The sequence below is a fragment of the Oncorhynchus kisutch genome, linkage group LG11 (genome assembly GCF_002021735.2).
Source record: "Oncorhynchus kisutch isolate 150728-3 linkage group LG11, Okis_V2, whole genome shotgun sequence".
Lineage (NCBI taxonomy): Eukaryota > Metazoa > Chordata > Actinopteri > Salmoniformes > Salmonidae > Oncorhynchus > Oncorhynchus kisutch.
In genome coordinates, this window is record NC_034184.2 from 40,204,846 (window position 1) to 40,225,828 (window position 20,983).

At 41.3% G+C, this 20,983-nt stretch overlaps 1 protein-coding gene across 1 annotated transcript; it reads right to left on the bottom strand.

The window, feature by feature from the left end:
- Positions 1–5,173: 5,173 nt before the first annotated feature.
- Positions 5,174–6,101, bottom strand: LOC109899186 (potassium channel subfamily K member 18-like). The gene has a single exon (XM_031835152.1). It carries the CDS (start codon positions 6,065–6,067, stop codon positions 5,288–5,290), a length of 780 nt encoding a protein of 259 aa, XP_031691012.1. The 5' UTR covers positions 6,068–6,101; the 3' UTR covers positions 5,174–5,287.
- Between the last annotated feature and the right edge of the window lie 14,882 nt (positions 6,102–20,983).

Here is a 20,983-nt window from a genome sequence, read left to right on the forward strand (position 1 = left end):
GCATACAAGCTTAGGATCACCATGTGCAATGCCAAGCGTCGGCTGGAGTGGTGTAAAGCGCACCGCCATTGGACTCTGGAGCAGCGGAAATGCGTTCTCTGGAGTCACGCTTCACCATCTGAATCACGCTTCACCATATGTCATTCTGACGGACTAAGCAGAGGGGGAACCAACTCCATATTAATGCCCATGATTTTGGAATGAGATGTTCCATAAGCAGGTGTCCACAAACCTTTGGCCATGTAGCATATTCTTTTTTTCTTTTTTTTAACTTCTGATTGGCATCATTATAATTTTTTTTATCCAACTACAGTTTATCTGTTTAAGACTGACAATCTAGCATTTAATTTTTCTGGGGGGGGTAGCCTAATAAGAAGGCTACACTCCAGTTTATTCATAATCATACATAGGCACCAGCCTATCACAAGGAGTACAGTAGATGTGTGTATGTGTGTGCTTGTGCTTGTGGAAGTCATTTAAAAGAGATTTCTCATGGGGCTGTGAACCAAAAGCTGGAGCATGAACAAACACACTCCTTTGTAATTTCCCGTACATGACCGATTGTCACATCTGCACATCTGCTCATGCTACGCCCTCTGGTGGTCATCCGGTGTCCTTTTGTCAGTTCTCAAGATCCTGTTGCTCAAGATCCTGTGCTTGTTTCCCTGCCTCACACCATCTTCTCCTCTCTTGCAGTTACCTCTCTGTCTCCTGTCTCCTGTTCCACATCTCACCACCCAACCAACTTGCCCTGTATATCACTCACCATCACTCCCTTTGATTCCCCTTAGGACCTGTTTCCCTGTTCAACTCAGCCAACTCCAACCTCACTCTACACTTCTGGTTTTCCTGCATCTCATCTGAGCTATCCCGGTTCTGCACTCCATATTTCTCTGTGTACAATAAACATTTTGGTTCCATCATCCCAGCTTCCTCTTCAGAGTCTGCTCTTGGTTTCCCCGTTTCGCACCACGTAACAATAATATAGAGGTAAAACTACTGGAACTTTTGTGAACTGTCAAAAAAACGTAATACAGGAGTAATAGGAAAGGGGGGATACCTAGTCAGTTGTCCAATGTATTCAACTGAAATGTGTCTCTGCATTTAACCCAACCCCTCTGAATCAGAGAGGTGCGGGGGGGCTGCCATAATTGACATCCATGTCTTCAGCACCCGGGGAACAGCAGGTTAACTGCCTTGCACAGGGGCAGAATGACATATTTTTACCTTGTCAGCTCAGGGATTCGATCGAGCAACCTTTACGGTTACTGGCCCAACACTCTAACCACTAGGCAGGCCTAGTTCAATCATTTTTGTGGATAATAAAAAAAAAAAAACCATATTTGTTTAAATTTCGATATATCAGGGGTTGCTGCAGCACTCTCAGCGCCACTTACTTCCCGTGGCTTTGTAAAAAACGATACTCTTGTCTATTTTGAAAAGGACTCGTCATTATGCACACTTCATTCAGTAAAGGGTGGCAATGGCACCATCTTGTGTTATACGACGTCTCTTGCATCTCTCCACGAGAATGCGAAACTGACACTGAGTAAGCCTATGTGTTGCCATAAACAGGGAACCACCTACAGTGTCTGTGCATGGCCAATTCTATGGAGACATAAAGATGACGTACCTGTTATCTGTCTGGACTTCACGCGACTGTCAGTGTGATCGCATTACATTTTATTGGCCCCGGATATATCCACGACCTTCATCCAGTTAAACTGAAGCAAATCTAAACTATATTGAGATATTCAAACTATCATGTCACCCACCAGTTTACAGATCATTTAGTCCACATCTAAAGGATGGCTCGTATTATAAAGATAGAAAAAAATGACCTTCACTCTTTCTGCAACCCATGATGTTTTACCCATTGTAGCCTATTCACCTCCTTGACCTACTGTATGAGATCTCCAGCTCTATAAGTAACCACAGCCTCTTGCCCCTCCGGTTGGATAGCTGACAGCAAGTTTATCAATAACTTTTCTTACATTAAGTGCATTTTTTAATTTTTTGTGATTTATTAGTATGTTGCTGCTGTGGGAGTAGATCAAATATTTTGTTCTATTGGTTACCTCAAGATACACTAAGGGGAAATTGCTTCTGTCTGAAATAACACAGTTGCTTTCCTGAATTGTCGTAGGCCCATGTTGTTGCTACTGGGGTTTTATGAGATGCCGGTACAGTATGTTGGTTGGGATCTCCTGTGATTGGCCATTGACAACTACCCCCACTTTACAACACTGTTCTTCCGGTTGAGCTGTCAGACTTCACTCTCAACCTTTCTTTTTTCTCTCTGCTCTCTGAGAATTTGCTGCCATACTAAAAGGATATAAGCATATCGTATTTTGCTGTTCGGGAATTTGCTGTATGAGTCTGATTTAAACAAGTTTTGATGTCTCACGTTGTTTCCTTCATGAAAAATGTAGACACCACACATTGAGTTGAACGTGTTTTAATGGTGGTGTGAAAGCAGGATATACAGTTGGCTGGAGACAGCATGAGCTTTTACATGCAGGGTGATTTAAGATAACAAATTCTCTGAAATATGTTGTCATCTCTTCTCCATTACAATTTTAAACAAACAATTTAAGTAAACTACCGTATACATGTTAGTAGTTACTGCTGGCACATACAATGCACACAGTCAAATACTAGCTCAATGAACACAGAAGGCAAGTTGAATTTTTTTGATTGGTAGTACTTAATTTTACTTTACCAAGAATTTATACATGATAAATGATAAGGGGTACCGGTACTGAGTCAATGTGCGCGGGTACAGGTTAGTCAAGGTAATTTGTACATGTAGGTAGGGGTGAAGTGACTATGCATATAAAATAAACAGCGAGTAGCAGCAGTGTAAAAACAAAGTGTGGGGTGGTAAATAGTCCAGGTGGCCATTAACTGTTCAGCAGTCTTATGGCTTGGGGGTAGAAGCTGTTAAGGAGCCTTTTGGACCTAGACTTGGTGCTCCGGTACTGCTTGCCGTGCGGTAGCAGAGAGAACAGTCTAGGATTTGGGTGACTGGAGTCTTTGACAATTCTTGGTCCTTCCCCTGACACCGCCTAGTATATAGGTCCTGGATGGCAGGAAGCTTGGCCCCAGTGATGTACTGGGCCGTACACACTACCCTCTGTAGCGCCTTATGGTTAGATGCCGAGCATTTGCCATACCAGGCGGTGATGCAACCGGTCAGGATGCTCTCAATGGTGCAGCTATATAACTTTTTGAGGATCTGGGGACCCATGCCAAATCTTTTCAGTCTCCTGAGGGGGAAAATACGTTGTAGTGCCTACTTCACGACTTTCTTGGTGTGTTTGGACCATGGGGCGGCAGGGTAGCCTAGTGGTTAGAGCGTTGGACTAGTAACCGGAAGGTTGTGAGTTCAAACCCCTGAGCTGACAAGGTACAAATCTGTCGTTCTGCCCCTGAACAGGCAGTTAACCCACTGTTCCCAGGCCGTCATTGAAAATAAGAATTTGTTCTTAACTGACTTGCCTGGTTAAATAAAGGAAAAATAAATAAAATGATAGTTTGTTGATGATGTGGACACCAAGGAACTTGAAACTCTCGACCTGCTCCACTACAGCCCCATCGATGTGAATGGGGGCGTGTTTGGCCCTCCTTTTCCTGTAGTCCACGATCATCTCTTTTGTCTTGCTCACGTTGAGGGAGAGGTTGTTGTCTCTGACCTCATCCCTATAGGCTCTCTCACCGTTGTCCCAGGTGAAAGCTATCCCTTATTGACGTCACTGGTTAAATCCCCTTCAATCAGTGTAGATGAAGGGGAGCAGGCAGGTTAAAGATGGATTTTTAAGCCTAGACACAATCGAGACATGGATTGTGTATGTGTGACATTCAGATGGTGAATGGGCAAGACAAAATATTTAAGTGGTAGTAGGTGCCAGGCATGCCGGTTTGAGTGTGTCAAGAACTGCAACCCTGCTGGGTTTTTTACACTCAACAGTTTCCCGTGTGTATCAAGAATGGTCCACCACCCAAAGGACATCCAGCCAAGCACTGGAGTCTACATGGGCCAGCATCCCTGTGGAATGCTTTTGACACCTTGTAGTTGACACCTTGTAGAGTCTCAAACTTGAGGCTGTTTTAAGGGCAAAAGTGGGTGCAAATATATTAGCAAGGTGTTCCTAATGTTATTGTACACCCAGTGTATATTCAGGCAACGGACATGTAAGATGAATCTCACACAGATAACATCACACAATTTAGCTTAAAGTGGCACTCCAGTCTCATTTTCACCATAATTTAACACCTGATTTACTTAACAAAAGGAACATCTCAATAGGTGGTCAAGGTGAGTCATGACATATCACAGGGGGGGTGGGCCTTTCCTCTTTTGTTCTCTAATGTTCCTCTATTGTTCCTCAGGCAAGGAGGGAGGGTGATGACATCACGACTTCCCATCTGACCAACTCCTTGAATGCCCTATTCCTTGAAGTTTGTAATTTTGTCTAAAAAACACAAATTTTCTCAAAACGTTTTGGTTTTACCCTTGAGTGTGTGTACTTTACTGTATTTATACTTGGGATATCACTTTTCAACAGAACATTTAAAAAAACAAATCACTGGAGGATGTCTTTAAGCATTGTCCACATGCACATTTTCATTTGCTCATGCTAATGATGAGGGGTCAACTCAAGGGTTATCTTTGCACCGCCCTGAGCTAGACACTGTTCCCAAGTCAGCTGTACAGAACTTCAACTCAACTCCAGCCACTTTAATAATGGGAATTGATGGGAAATGATGTAAAATATATCACTAGCCACTTTAAACAATGCTACCTAATATAATGTTTACATACCCTACATTATTCATCTCATATGTATTAGTATATACTGTACTCTATATCATCTACTGCATCCTTATGTAATACATGTATCACTAGCCACTTTAACTATGCCACTTTGTTTACATACTCATCTCATATGTATATACTGCACTCAATACCATCTACTGTATCTTGCCTATGCCGCTCTGTACCATCACTCATTCATATATCTTTATGTACATATTCTTTATCCCCTTACACTTGTGTCTATAAGGTAGTAGTTTTGGAATTGTTAGCTAGATTACTTGTTGGTTATTACTGCATTGTCGGAACTAGAAGCACAAGCATTTCGCTACACTCGCACTAACATCTGCTAACCATGTGTATGTGACAAATAAAATTTGATTTGATTTGATTTGATTTTTTGACCCACAGTGCAGGGCCTTATAACCCTAGAACCCTTGAGCTGCCCGATGGGGGCCAAAACTCTTTGATTCAGTCGCTCTCCAACTCGTCATACCTCTTCACCTTCCCCCCGCTGATACAGCGCATGCACTGGCGGTAACAGCTGACGATGCGTGACTGGCCCAGCTTGAAGGCCATGGACATGATGGCCATGCCCGTGATGATGAAGACGAAGGTGAGCATGAAGAACTTGGGGTGGTTGGGCACGATGTCACCGAAGCCAATGGTGGTGAGGGTGATGAAGCAAAAGTAGTAGGCGTCAAAGGTGTTGAACTCTGTCTCCCACAGGGGCAGGATGAGGCCTCCAAACAGGATGTAGGCAAACACCACCACCAGGATGAGGAGCAGCGGGACGTTTAGCTTGTCCATACTCTCCCCGATGCCTGTGAAGTCCCAGATGGCAAAGTCCTTGGGCAAGGGAGGCATGCTGTCAAGCTCATGGCAAGAAAGGCTCCGCACCAGTGGGCCCTGCCTGTTGAAGTTCTCCTGTGCAATGATGCAGTCAAAGATCTTTGTGTTGTTCAGCAACTGGTTGGACTTGCACTTCACAGACTGCTGGCTGTGAAGGACCTGTCGGATGTCGATGGGCTCCCGGACCACCACCTTGTGGCTGAATGTGTAGGTTCCGTCCTGGCAGTCCCCCTGGCCCCCGTCCCCTGACTTCTCTGTGTGATGGGAGGGGAACCAGCGGCCATATTGACGCAACCTGCAGAAAAGAGTGTGCAGGTGGATGTAGGCCCTGGACAGGAGCACGGCCATGAGGTCTCCCACATCTGTGATGACCAGGAGCATGAGGGGGATACCCACCATGGCATACAGGATACAGACCACCTTACCATTCAGGGTCACCGGATAGATCTCTCCATAACCTGAGACAAGAAAAGAAGCAAGGTATTAATTTCTCCCTCATTACCAAATATAATATTTTGTGACAACAACAATTGAGTCTAACTTCAAAGTATATTGTAAAAATGATATGTAATCTACCAACATACAACAAAGACGTGTAGAAGGTTGAGATAATACATTTTTTTAAAGTTGGTTTTGGATCTACAGTGCCTTGCAAAAGTATTGGCGTTTTTCCTATTTTGTTGAATTACAACCTGTAATTTAAATGGATTTGTATTTGTATTTCATGTAATGGACATACACGAAATAGGTCAAATTGGTGAAGTGAATTGAAAAAAATAACTTGTTTAAATTATTATTATTATTTTTAAACTGAAAAGTGGTGCGTGTGTATCTATTCACCCCTTTTGCTATGAAGCCCCTAAATAAGATCTGGTGCATCCAATTACCTTCAGAAGTCACATAATTAGCTAAATAAAGTCCACCTGTGTGAAATCTAAGTGTCACATGTTCTGTCACATGCTCATTGAAAGGTCCCAAAGTCTGCAACACCACTAAGCAAGCGAAACTATGAAGACCAAGGAGCTCTCCAAACAGGTCAGCGACAAAGTTGTGGAGAAGTACAGATCATGGTATCAGAAACTTTGAACATCCCACGGAGCACCATTAAATCCATTATTAAAAATGGAAAGAATATGGCAACACAACAAACCTGCCAAATGAGGGCTGCCACCAAAACTCACAGACCAGGCAACTAGGGCATTAATCAGAGAGGCAACAAAGTGATCAAAGATAACCCTGAAGGAGCTGCAAAGCTCCACAGCAGAGAATGGAGTATCTAGCCATATAACCACTTTAAGCCGTACAATCCACAGAGCTAGGCTTTACGGAAAAGTGTCCATAAAAAAATAAGTAAACATGTTTGGTGTTCGCCAAAAGACATGTGGGAGACTCTCCAAACATATCAAAGATGGTACTCTGGTCAGATGAGACTAAAATTGAGCTTTTTGGCCATCATGGAAAACGCTATGTCTGGTGCAAACCCAACCCCTCCATCACCCCGAGAACACCATCCCTACAGTGAAGCATGGTGGTGGCAGCATCATGCTGTGAGGATGTTTTTCATCGGCAGGGACTGGGAAACTTGTCAGAATTGAAGGAATGATGGATGGCGCTAAATACAGGGACATTCTTGAGGGAGACCTGTTTCAGTCTTCCAGAGATTTGAGACTGGGACGGAGGTTCACCTTCCAGCAGGGCAATGACCATAAGCATACTGCTAAAGCAACACTCGAGTGGTTTAAGGGGAAACATTTAAATATCTTGGAATGGCCTAGTCAAAGCCCAGACCTCATTCCAATTGAGAATCTGTGGTATGACTTAAAGATTGCTGTACACCAGCACAGCCATCCAACTTGAAGGAGCTTGAGCAGTTTTTCCTTGAAGAATGGGCAAAAATCACAGTGGCTAGATGTGCCAAGCTTATAGAGACATCCCCCAAAAGACTTGCAGCTGTAATTGCTGCAAAGGGTGGCTCTACAAAGTATTGACTTTGGAGGGGGGGGTTGAATAGTCAAATGCCACGGGGGGTGAATACTTTTGCAAGCCACTGTATTGCTGCCATCTGTTGGTCATATCTTTAAGCTGCCTTTGCTGATTCTTCTTTTAGGGCATTCAGGGACATTTAACTGTATGCTCATTGCGCAGGTATTGCTATCATAGCCTTATTATTAATTTCTGTCAATTACAGTCAGTGCAACATTATGCTGAAAAATTACTATGGTTAAATGGGGGAATCTGTAGTCAAACAATAACAAAGTGGAAACCCCGCCACTGTTTTGATAAAAAGCTGAGGGATAAGGCTGGAGAAATGTAACCACTCTCAAATTCACAGACATATCTATGGAAGCGATGACTGGCCATCCATGATATACAAATGTCGTTTTAACCATGCATTGAGGCTATTCGGCGATTGTTTACAAATATATTATTTACAAGAAATGTAATAATACAAGCTTATATTTTTGGTTCTGAGGGGGTATGACAGTTGAAGTAAGCTCAATAGGCATTTATTAGGGGTTCACAGCCTATTGTTATTCTTAGATGTGTTTTTTTCCCGTGATATGGTCAAATAACTCAATAGATTAGTAACTTTTTTCTAATTTGGCACACAGATTCTAGACGCCATCAGTAACTTGTTCAAAAAGAATAGCCCCAATGGCACCGCCATCATGAGCAGTCTCACTTAAATCATCATATTGGACGCCCGATTTGACAGATCTCTTAACATAGTTCAAGGAAAGCAAAGGGATTAGTTAAGAAATGGCTGAGTTATTGGTAGATCAGGAAATCAGATGTTTCATGTCCATTTAAATCCTTTGTAAATCCACAACGGCCTATCAACTTGAAACCTTTTAGAGTCATCAAATAATTACCATATTGAACCATGTTTTTGCACTGATATCTTTAAAAAATAAGGAAACTATTAACAATCCACTTCTTTGACTATGTAATGCTAATGTACTAAAAGTCAGATTCACTATAAATGTTGTCTTTGGGCTCATCACAATGGTCCCTAAAGAGATGGAGACAATAACATTGATGCATTCAAAGATGGCCACACTATACCAGTGCTAAAATATGCTTCTCATGAACCATAGGACCAAATGACACCAAATGTGGAATCTAGGCCCATGGTACATATCTTAAAGATGCACTACGCAGAAATTGTGCCTCCATTTCCTGGTTGCTAAAATTGTAATTGTTTGCCTAATTTCAGTTTGTGACAAAACAAGCAAATATTGTGCAGAGAATCATTGTATGATTTAAACTGCTGTGAAATATACTTCCCATAGCAAAAAATATTGTATGTTCAGCTATGTGAAACTGGTTAACAAAAAACAAATGTGAAAGACGCAAAAACAAACTTAAGAACGGGAAGCATAGAGATAGTGCACATAGAACAGATCTACCGCTTCTTAGACTCGAGTTCAATGAGAATGGCAGATCTATAACACGTGAATTTGGTCATATTGCAGCTTTAACTTAGTTTAAGAAAAGCTAAGGGATTGCTGAGTAATTGATAAATACAAAATCAGATTTTACATGTAATTTTAAGCCACTGTAAATCCACTCCACAGTGGCCTGTCAACTTACAACGTGTCATCGCTATCATGTCATTTGGAATTGATATCTCAAAACACAAGGAAACGATTAACAACTCATTCTTTGCATATGCAATGCTAATGCTCAAAATGATCTGCAATCATCTTCTCCTCATGAACCATGTCAGATTCACTCCAGATTGTGTGTTGAGACTCATGATTGAACACCAAGGAAGATAGTTCCTACATGATAAAATGCTTGCTTTGATATCCAACTGATACTGTTTTCCATTCTGTCATCCTGTGAACTCCGTTCATATATTCTATTAATTTAAAAGTAAACATTTGATGTAGCAATCGCAGATTGCCCCTTTAAAATTACTGTTCAAAAGCAGCTGTTGAGTGACTTTTATGAGAGATAAGAAAATATATATCTGACTTACTAAAAGATATGTGCTGTCGCTGAGGGGGGTGATGCTTATTAGCGTTACTCCCATAGCATAGAATGGAAGGCATGCATGGATTACCATGCATTTTCTCTCACTTGAGAGTGTCCCTGGAGATGATAGTGCTACATCATATCACCAACTTAATAACAGTGAAATCTCTCACTGTTATGTGGTGGACACACACCATTGACTCAACAACACGTGCACAATAACGATCTCATACATGCTCAATAATTTACAATTTTGACTACTACGGGATAAAGAGGGGAAATAGTTGAGATGGGATCCATTGTGGCTTTTTAGTAGCGACAGGAGGATACAATTGAAGTCGGAAGTTTACATACACCTTAGCCAAATACATTTAAACTCAGTTTTTCACAATTCCTGACATTTAATCCTAGTAAAAATTCTCTGTCTTAGGTCAGTTAGGATTACCACTATATTTTCAGAATGTGAAATGTCAGAATAATAGTAAAGAGAATGATTTATTTCAGCATTTATTTATTTCATCACATTGCCAGTGGCTCAGAAGTTTATATACACTCAAATAGTATTTGGTAGCATTGCCTTTAAATGTTTTAACTTGAGTCAAACATTTCGGGTAGCCTTCCACAAGCTTCCCACAATAAGTTGGGTGAATTTTGGCACATTCCTCCTGACAGAGCTGGTGTAACTGAGACAGGTTTGTAGGCCTCCTTGCTCACACACACTTTTTCAGTTCTGCCCACAATGTTCTATAGGATTGAGGTCAGAGCTTTGTGATGGTCACTCCAATACCTTGACTTTGTTGTCCTTAAGCCATTTTGCCATAACTTTAGAAGTATGCTTAGGGTCATTGTCCATTTGGAAGACCCATTTGTGACTCAGCTTTAACTGATGTCTTGAGATGTTGCTTCAATATATCCACATATTTTTCTTCCTCATGATGCCATCTATGTTGTGAAGTGCACCAGTCCCTCCTGCAGCAAAGCACCCCCACAACATGATGCTGCCACCACATGCTTCACCGTTGGGATGGTATTCTTTGGCTTGCAAGCCTCCCCCTTTTTCCTCCAAACATAACGATGGTCATTATGGCCAACAGTTCTATTTTGGTTTCATCAGACCAGAGAACATTTCTCCAAAAAGTACGATCTTTGTCCCCATGTGCAGTTGCAAATCGTAGTCTGGCTTTTTTATGGCGGTTTTGGAGCAGTGGCTTCTTCCTTGCTGAGTGGCCTTTCAGGTTATGTCGATATAGGACTCGTTTTACTGTGGATATGGTACCTGTTTCCTCCAGCATCTTTACAAGGTCCTTTGCTGTTGTTCTGGGCATCATCTCTAGGAGACAGAACGCGTCTCCTTCCTGAGCGGAATGATGGCTGCGTGGTCCCATGGTGTTTATACTTGCGTACTATTGTTTGTACAGATGAACGTGGTACCTTCAGGCGTTTGGAAATTGCTTCCAAGAATGAACCAGACTTGTGGAGGTCTACAATTTTTTTCTGACATCTTGGCATATTTTTCTAGTTTTTCCCATGATGTCAAGCAAAGAGGCACTGAGTTTGAAGGTAGGCCTTGAAATATATCCACAGGTACACCTCCGATTGACTCAAATGATGTCAATTAGCCGAAAATCAGAATTTTCGAAAGCCAAGACATAATTTTCTGGAATTTTCCAAGCTGTGCACACTCAACTTTGTGTATGTAAACTTCTGACCAACTGGAATTGTGATACAGTTCCAAGTTGTCAAGTGAGGGTTTGTAAGTGAAATAATCTGTCTGTAAACAATTTTTGGAAAAATTACTTGTGTCATGCACAAAGTAGATGTCCTAACCGACTTGCCAAAACTATAGTTTGTTAACAAGACATTTGTGGAGTGGTTGACAAACAAGATTTAATGACTCCAACCTAAGTGTATGTAAACTTCTGACTTCAACTGTATATTGTGGTGATCTTGGAGACTAAAACCTAGCAAACAATACTCGTCAAGAAAGTGGAAAGAAGTATGTCTTAGGACCACTAATCTCATTTGGTGATGGGAAATGCATCTTGCTCTTTCAGTCATTTATGGACTCCCTGTTTGCCAACCAAGCTATTAGCCATTAGCAGCAATAACCATGGACCACAATAACTATCATATATCACTAACCGGAAGGTTGCTAGTTTGAATCTCCAAGTCGACTAGGTGTAAAATCTGTCGGTGCCCTTGAGCAAGGCACTTAACCCTAATTGTTTCTGTAAGTCACTCTGGATAAGTGCTTCTGCTAAATGATTAAAATGTCAAATGTGCAGTTGATGGGATGGCACATTAACAATCACACCTAGGCACTTATGCTGTAGCTTCTAATGGATTTTGAGTGAAGTCAAGACTGGTGTTGAAGCCAAGTCAATGATCTATGTTCTCCACTAGAAGAGAGCTGAAAGAGCAGGCTAACCAATGTCTTATCTTATAACTTTAAATACTGGACATACACTACCTTGTCCTCACACTCCCTCAATATAGTAGTAGTTGTCGTGTCTATGACCACATCTGTCATTGACAGTTCAATTATTTGACTACCAAAATCAATAGGGGCCATTTGGAGATCAGGGCCCCTGGGAACATGCCCGCTTGGTATTCGGCCATGACTACTACAAGATTAGATAGCTAGCTAGACTAATTTACCAATCTAAAAATTGTTCGCTGACATGGCTAATTTAGTGACTGTTAGCGACTGACAAAACAAGAGAAAAACTGCCGATGCACAAACACATTTCGACCTTGCACCTTGTGTATTCTACTATTCTAACTCTCAACAGTAAGTTGAGACCCTGACTGTTCCTCCCCCAAAAACCAACCGTTTATGTGGCTTATCCCTGTGTCCGGCCCTGCTAAACCCAATAGAAATGTTTGTTTCCTCTGGGAAATAATTGTTAGGGAGGGGGTCAGGAAACCACATTTGTTTAATATAGAATACAGAACGTCTATGTATGTGCTAGATACAAGTCAATGTCAACCATTTTTTTTAACAATTAATTTGAATAAGGGATATAGGTTGGATGAATATAAATTCATATTACAGTCCAGACTTTTTGGAAAATGTTTACAAAATCGGTCGCCCTATAAATAATACTGACAACTTTGTCCATGAAATGATCTAACGTGCACAAAGGTGTAACATTTATTATACTGTATTTCCATGTAATGACAAACTATGTATCAGAAGGCTAATGTAGAAGTCAGGTTGGCTATGGTAGGAATTACAGAGAACAAATCACCAAAATATCACAGCTTCAATCCCTGTTGGCTAAACATGTTGTTTCATGGTTGACTGCTGGATGGATGGAGAGCAGGTCCTCAATTTTCTACCCTGATGAAGACGGCTTGGCTGTCGAAACGTTGGCAATTACATTTTTGCATCTGAGCTCCTAGAGTGTGCGGCTCTCTTTAATTTTCAAGTTTTCTACTCCGCTAGCCAGCACCTCGCCTAAATAGGAGTGCGTTTCTTTTTCTTCTAGATTCCTCAATTTTCTACAGCCTAGTAGCATCAGTTCACTTAGTGAGCACAGCACACAGTCACTAGTACATCAAGCCTCAGGCAAACAACAGCTAATGTGGTGGAAATCTCAGTGCCCAAAGAGATGTGAGAGACAGAGTCCTATTTGTTTTTTAGGTTAATCTTTGTAAAAGATTTACATTGATATTGTACCAATACATCATATATGGTCTTCGAAATCCATGTGTATGTCTTTCAAGCACGCACATTTATTTTTTACAGGAAAGCCATTGTTGCTTAGAGGCTGTCAATCTGTGAGTGACAGTAGGCTGTTTGAGATTGCACAGATTGAAAATGTGTCAGCCTGAATGACAAGCTGCGCTGTTCCAAGTTGTCAAGTGAGGGTTTGTAAGGTCATGAAAAGTCCTGGGAAGGAGTTTCATAATTGCTGGTGGTGTAATTCATTAAAGCACACTTTTAAATATGATCCATAAAAAATCCATTCAAAAAGTATATATCAGCCATTATCGGAATGACCCTTCAGTGCACGTCTGTGGTGTTGCGTGTGTGCCAGTGCAACATGCCAATGCGAGTGGGCCATTGCCCGAGGAGAGAGAGCAAGGGCGCCGCCAGGGATTTTGGGCCCCATGAAAAGATATCACATTGAGCCCCACCACCACAGGCCACACCAACCCTGCGCAATTGTTGTAACCACACACCTCCAGAACCCAATCGAGCCATTCAAAGCTTTATAAATAACTCCACCTTTGCGGGCTTGCAACTCTCTTGTAGTCCAATATATACTGTACGATATTTACTGACAGTGAGCTGTGAAAATATAACACTGTGCAGACATGCATGCAGCATTCTGTATACAGTGGAATTCACTATTTGATGCAAGACTGATACCCTCTATAAGAAATGTGCTGAAAGGCCATCTTTTACAGTCTAAATGTCATTTTAATGGGAAAATTATCTTAACATGAATGAATAACTTAAAATAAATATAACTTAAATATACATGAACCTCTTCAATTTACATAAATTAACATTATCATCTATAGAATGATATAACAAACAAAATAATAAAATCAGAAGCAGATTTATGAACTAAGTATACATACCAACTAGACAATAAGCAGCTGTAAAAGTGGATATGGGAAATGGAAAACAAAATGGAAATAGAAATGAAAAGGCCTGATGGTGGCGCTAGAGGAAAGGTCAAGTGGTCACCAAATCAATAGGTTTCTTCCACTTGTGGTCTTGATTGTGCACAACAAATTTTATGACAATCCAGCCATTACTTTGAGATATATATTTTTCTCAGTCTGTTCTCAGTCTTGTTCTCAGCCTGTGGGCATCATGTGTGTAGTGATCCAATATCCATAACCATGCCATTTAACAGTTATCATTGGCCCTTGCTCAGTCTTACTCACTGGTCACTGGTCAAGTCTTTGAAGTCCAGCTTTCTAGCTAACTGACTTTCAGTGGGCAGCATGGCAAGACTGCAATGCCTGTCCTGGGACATAGCAGACCTCAAATAGTTTATCAGTTTTAGCTTACTGAAAGCTCTCTTGCCATCAGCAAGTCACAGGCAGTTTGCAAAATATATGTAAAGCAATGCACACTTCTCCCAAAATGCTTTGCAGCTGCATCTTACAAATTGCATTCAGGAGACAAAGAGGGGACAAGTTAGGCGGAAATGTGGCAGCGAATACAGTGTTCAGGTGTCTTACTGCATTTTGAAACTCAGGTGTAAGATCTCTGGAATACTTCATGATCAGTGGTTGGCACACAGAAGGGACTTTATCCTCACTAATCTGCCCAACGTTCAGGACAGCAGAAATTTCTTCTACAATTTTTGCAGTGGTGTGGAACCTAGTGTCCAAGTCACTTATGATGTTGTCCATAGCAGTAAAAAAACACTGTGTTCTGAAACACCGTTGCTGCACTGCCCTGAGCTGTCTCCTCTTGAGAGGTCTCATCATGGAATCTCTTCCTTTTCCTCTGGTGGCTGTGTTCTGTGCTAAATTGAGGTGGGACATCCATTTGCGTAGCAATCAGTGTTGCCTCAGACAGGAGAGACTCCCATCCATCTCTAAGAGCCTGCATCTTAGAGATGGGGTGGCAGGGTAGCCTAGTGGTTAGAGTGTTGAACTAGTAACCAGAAGGTTGCAAGTTCAAACCCCCAAGCTGACAAGGTACAAATCTGTCGTTCCGCCCCTGAACAGGCAGTTAACCCACTATTCCTAGGCTGTCATTGAAAATAAGAATTTTTTCTTAACTGACTTCCCTGGTTAAATAAAATAAAAAAGGCTGTGTCAAGTGAGATTTTTCCTGACTGAAGAATCACATTCCTGTCCTCAATGCATTGCAGTTCCTGCAATTATGCCAACTGACATGTCATTCAACACAATGCTGCCCACCTCCTTCTTCAGTTGGGAGTAGGGCTGGTATGGGGATTGGGAGACAGGGCTGCTGAGCCTGAAGCTGCATCTGTTGGGCCTGGCACCAGGCAGGGGCAGGGGCAACTTATTTAGTATGAATAGCTTGCTAAAGGTTTGCCTGCATTGATTAAATGTCGGCTAAAAGAGGAGCGAAATGTAAACACTCAGAATTTTCTGTGAAGATATTAAGTAACTAATGTTAGGGGAGCAATAGTAGCCTATTTCTCTATGAACTAAGCTAACAGGTTAATTTCCATCACTCACAGACTACACCCACCTTCCTTTGTGAAAAATGTGGTCACATACTGTCGCCCTTTCTTTTCTCTCTCCTGCCTTTCTTTTCTTTCTTTTAGTTTTTGGAAGCCAGATTTGTCTTTAGGAAGCGGAGACATGATGCTCCACCGGCACTCCACACTTGCAATTCACTGGCAAGTACCGTTTGCACCTGGTTTGGGGGCAGGACCGAACCATTTCATGTAAATAGAGGGGGGGTGGGCGCAATACAGGAGAAGCCCCTGACTGCAGTGTGCAGTTCAGGGCCGAGCTCAATGTGGGCGGAGTCAAACGTGTTTAACCTGAACCCTTCCCGCCTCCTTCAAGGTCAGCCAAGTTGAGGTTCACGTCGAAGGTATCAACTTCAACGAATCTTAATCGAACCTAACCAACATGGATAAAAATATAAGCCATGGAAGTAAGTGAGTATAATGTACTTTGTAATATTCATGTTTTTCTATTGCAGTGGTATATTTTTATATAACCAACTACCGCACCGATGTTAGAATAGCATTAATTAGCACCCATTTGCACTTGAGCTAGCTAATTATCAATATCACCCTTTTGCACGTGAGCTAGCTAATTGCTTACAATGAGGGAACCTTATTTGGAGTAATTTGCCTACCTGAGCTGTAAGCCTAGGTTTACATGTACAGTTATGTAATTTGATCATTGCTTTTCTGTGTTTCTTCAATGTATGCTTTGTTGTGTTTGGCTGGATCAAAATGTGTATCGTTGATGCCGACAGCCATTCCCTTAGTTACACATAGCGAGTCTACACAGCCTACACATAGTATATTAAATAATGATATCACCTGGTCCCAACATACATGGCAAGTCAAGAAAAGTCATTGTAACTTGTCCACACTGCAAACTGGGGGGGGGGGGGGGGGGGGATTCTCATCACTTGTGGATATGTTTTTTGGGATTCCCATCCGATTGTGTGATTTTCTTTTTCAAAGGAAAACATGCAGCAAATTAGGTGATGGTGGTGCCTAGTTCTCCTGCAGAACTTTCCCATGCCATAAGTCTTAAACATTATAAAAACTTTTCATTTGCATCCTTAAAATCACTTGTTTCACTGTAGCCAGACTGACCTGAATATATTTTCATATTGAATGTATGTCATTCACTCACTAAGGTCTGAAGAAGAGAGATTGAAAAAGGCAGCGTTTGGAAATTGCTCCCAAGGATGAACCAGACTTGTGGAGGTCTACAATTTGGCTGATTTCTTTTGATTTTCCTATGATGTCAAGCAAAGAGGCACTGAGTTTGAAGATAGGCCTTGAAATACATCCACAGGTACACCTCCAATTAACTCAAATTATGTAAATTAGCCTATCAGAAGCTTCTAAAGCCATGACATCATTTTCTGGAATTTTCCAAGCTGTTTAAAGCACAATCAACTTAGTGTATGTAAACTTCTGACCCACTGGAATTGTGATACAGTGAAATAATCTGTCTGTAAACAATTGTTGGAAAAATTACTTGTTTCATGCACAAAGTAGATGTCCTAACCGATTTGCCAGAACTATAGTTTAACAAGAAATTTGTAGAGTGGTTGAAAAACAAGTTTTGATGACTCAAACCTAAGTGTATGTAAACTTCTGACTTCAGCTGTATATATGCTCAATTAAACAATTTAATTATAAAGTTAACATTTATCAACACAATTTTAACAGTACATAAGTCTGTTGTTCACTGCAACAATATCAGTAGCTTGTCTCAAATATAGCATGAAGCAAAAAGTGTTACAACACGTGCTGGTACCACTTCATATAATATTTCTTACGATCTTCAAAAATTAAATACGTTTGTATTGTACATGTGCTTTGCACAAACGTGTGTGTTTGTATTCAGTGTGACTGTCAAACCTGAGATGGACAAAAAAAAAAGTGTGTGTGTGTGTGGGTGGGAGGGGGGGGGGGTGAATGTGGGCGGAGTCAAACGTTTGACTACGCCCACATTGAGCCCTTCCTTGACATTTGACTCCCCCCACATTGAGCCCCGCCCCGAATTGCACCCTGCAGTCAGGGGTACTTGTAATCCAGAGGCTCTTTGGATGTTCTTCCTTGCTTTTCTTGCTTTTCTTGCTTTTCTTGTTTTTGCCAAAACAAGAAAAGAAAAGGAAACCGTACATTTTAAATAAAATATAATTTTAATGATAGGTTAATAATTTAATATTGAAAGAAATGTACCAAATGTTTTAGGGCCCCTGTCAGTCACAGGCCCTTTGAGTCATCCTAACTTTCAGCGCACCTTAAAGAGAGTGTGACATTCCAGCAGCAGGTATAACGTATTGTAGCAGGCTCAGTGGTGTGGGGTTTCCATGTCACCAAGTTCAATAACAAAACATGCACCAGTGCAAATTGGGAGTTTATTAGGGATTTTGGTACACTGGGGAAGAGGGGGTAATCCTCACACTCGGGTCCTCAGCTAATCCGATCTAGTACACAAGGGAGGTAGTCTGACAGTCCAGGTCACAACGGGTAATCTCACAGATATTGCTCTCTCTTCTCCCACTCTTCATAACGCACTTGGCTCTCTCCTACTCTGCCCCTTTGTGCAGGCTGCTTCCTCCTTTATCCCCAAGCACTCCCTGGTTTAACGACCCACAGCCTTGCCTCGTTGGAGCAGGAAGTCCATATAAGGGTTGGGGGTGGAGCCAGCGGGCTGCAAGATATCTCCCCTCAATAACCACTCTCACCTCTCCCTGCCATCTGCCACAGTATTTACAGACATACTAACTAGATCAACAATTCAAAACATAACTTGTAGTAGTTATCTCGCTAGTTAACTATAACTAACTAAGCATTCATTTCGTTACTGCCTTTCCACCGGCACTGTACAGCATAAATACATCTGTACCATTGGAAAGCAGGGATTCCCCTTTATTTAACAGTAGCCATGTAATTGCGACAACGTTAAAGATATTCTAAGAATAGCCTAATTGACAAATAAATTGCTGCGCATAGATCTCCCCCGAAATATGAATATTTTAGCCTTATATATTAATCTTGGTGGGGCAAACTCAACCAAGTTTTTCACATGCATGCCAGCAAAGCCATTATTTTATTTTATTTGCCATTTGTAATCTTAAAAGGAAGGAAAATACAATACACTTGCAAAGACAATATACCGACACACTGACAGCGCATTGCGCAAACAGAATAACCCTTGCAATATCAACTGGAATTAGATGGGTCTATTGCTGAACCTTTTGTTGGAAAAAATATTTGAATGGGAAGAGACTATCACTGGCAAACACGGTTACAGACCGAACAACATTATATAGGATCCTCTCCTCATGAAGAAAGGAGCATGAGCTAATTATTTAGCATGTGCTAATTATAATACACAAAGTACACAAAACAATTAAATCATTCCAACATTGTCTTAAATGATGAATTAGATACTAATGAGAGAGACCTATATAACAGTGGAGGCTGCTGAGGGGAGGATGGCCCATAATAATGTCTGGAATGGAGTGTAATGGCTGCAATGGAGTGAATGGAATGGTATCAAACAATGTGTTTGCTACCATTCAATTAATTCCAGCCATTCTTTTTGAACCGTCCTCCTCTCAGCAGACTCCACTGCTGTTAAAGCAATAAATCAATTGAGATGTACAAACTATGGCATAAAGGAACGATGAGCTGATAGGAGGCAAGTTGTAATTTCGAAGAAGACATTAATGAGCGAGTAGTCAATATAACTATTTGTTCAGCACTTTTGAAATGTACGGTGATTCAGAACATGGGATGTTCTTACAATATTCTCCCTGTACACCACGTCAGAACCGTGGGATAAATAATGGGGATATGAAGCAGACAATGAAAGCTCCTACAATATTCAATGGTGATATTTCCCTAAAAACAGGCTATAGGCTACGTGTGCACCACCAAGTCAGAACAGTAGTCTTAGGGGGAGATGGGACAAATTCTTAGAGTGAGACAAATGGGCTACTAACAGCATACTACACAACATAAACTTAGTATTACTTTCTTAGCTACTGTATACATATCTCCCTGGCATATTACATAATTTATGGCGCAGTATACAAGGCATATTTTTGGACTCAGCGTTGTTGTGCTGTGCTCATTTGAACGTGGTGCTGCGGTCCGTCTTGTGGGCAAACTTTGTCATCTAACTTTGTCACCTCAGTCTGGCATTCTCTGGATTTATGGTGCTTTCAAGACAACTGGGAACTCAAAAGTAAACAAGGTTAAATCATGATGTCAGTGATCTTCAGGTCAGCTTTCTAGAAAGAGGCCCGAGTTCCCGACTTGAAATTCTGAGTTGGATGACCGCTCAAAACATATTTTTCCAGTCCAAGTTCATTTTTTTCAGAGTTCCCAGTTGTCTTGAATCGACTGAATTCTGAGATTTCCCAGTTCCGAGTTTCCAGTTGTTTTGAATGCAGCAGAAGTCATGCTGGATTGACAGCATGGCCAATGTATTCAATCTTTTCTGGCCCATGGTGTTGCATGTGAATGTTGATCCTTTTAAGCCTGGAAAAAAATACCCTTTCAAAGATATGTTTTAAATCCTTAAAGCCATACTTAGCCCACACACCCTCACCATTGAATAGCAGGCAGGGGAAGCAACATAGTGATTGCTTTGTGACGCTTGCAGTTAGCTATTGATTCCTTCCAAACCACTCATTGATGAATTTGTGTAATGTTTATCTCCAATGGCCGATGAGCACTGATACGTTTTATCTACACTGAACAAAAATATGAACGCATAATGTTAAAGTGATGGTCCTATGTTTCATGAGCTGAAATAAAAGATCCCAGAAATGTTCAATACGCACAAAAAGCTGATTTCTCTCAGATTTTGTGCACCAATTTGTTTACATCCATGTTAGTGAGCATTTCTCCTCTGTCAAGCTAATCCATCCACTTGACAAGTGTGACATATCAAGAAGCTGATTAAACAGCCTGATCATTATACAGGTGCACCTTGTGCTGGGGAAAATAAAAGGCCATTCTAAAATGTGCAGTTTTGTCAGACAACACAATGCCGAAGATATCTCAAGTTTTGAGGGAGTGTGCAATTGGCATGCTGACTGCAGGAATCTCCATCAGAGCTGTTTTAGAGAATTTGGCAGTACATCCAACCGGCCTCACAACCACAGACCAC

Excerpts from the sequence above, each read along its gene's own strand:
- LOC109899186 (XM_031835152.1), bottom strand. The coding sequence starts at position 6,067 with ATGGTGGGTATCCCCCTCATGCTCCTGGTCATCACAGATGTGGGAGAC.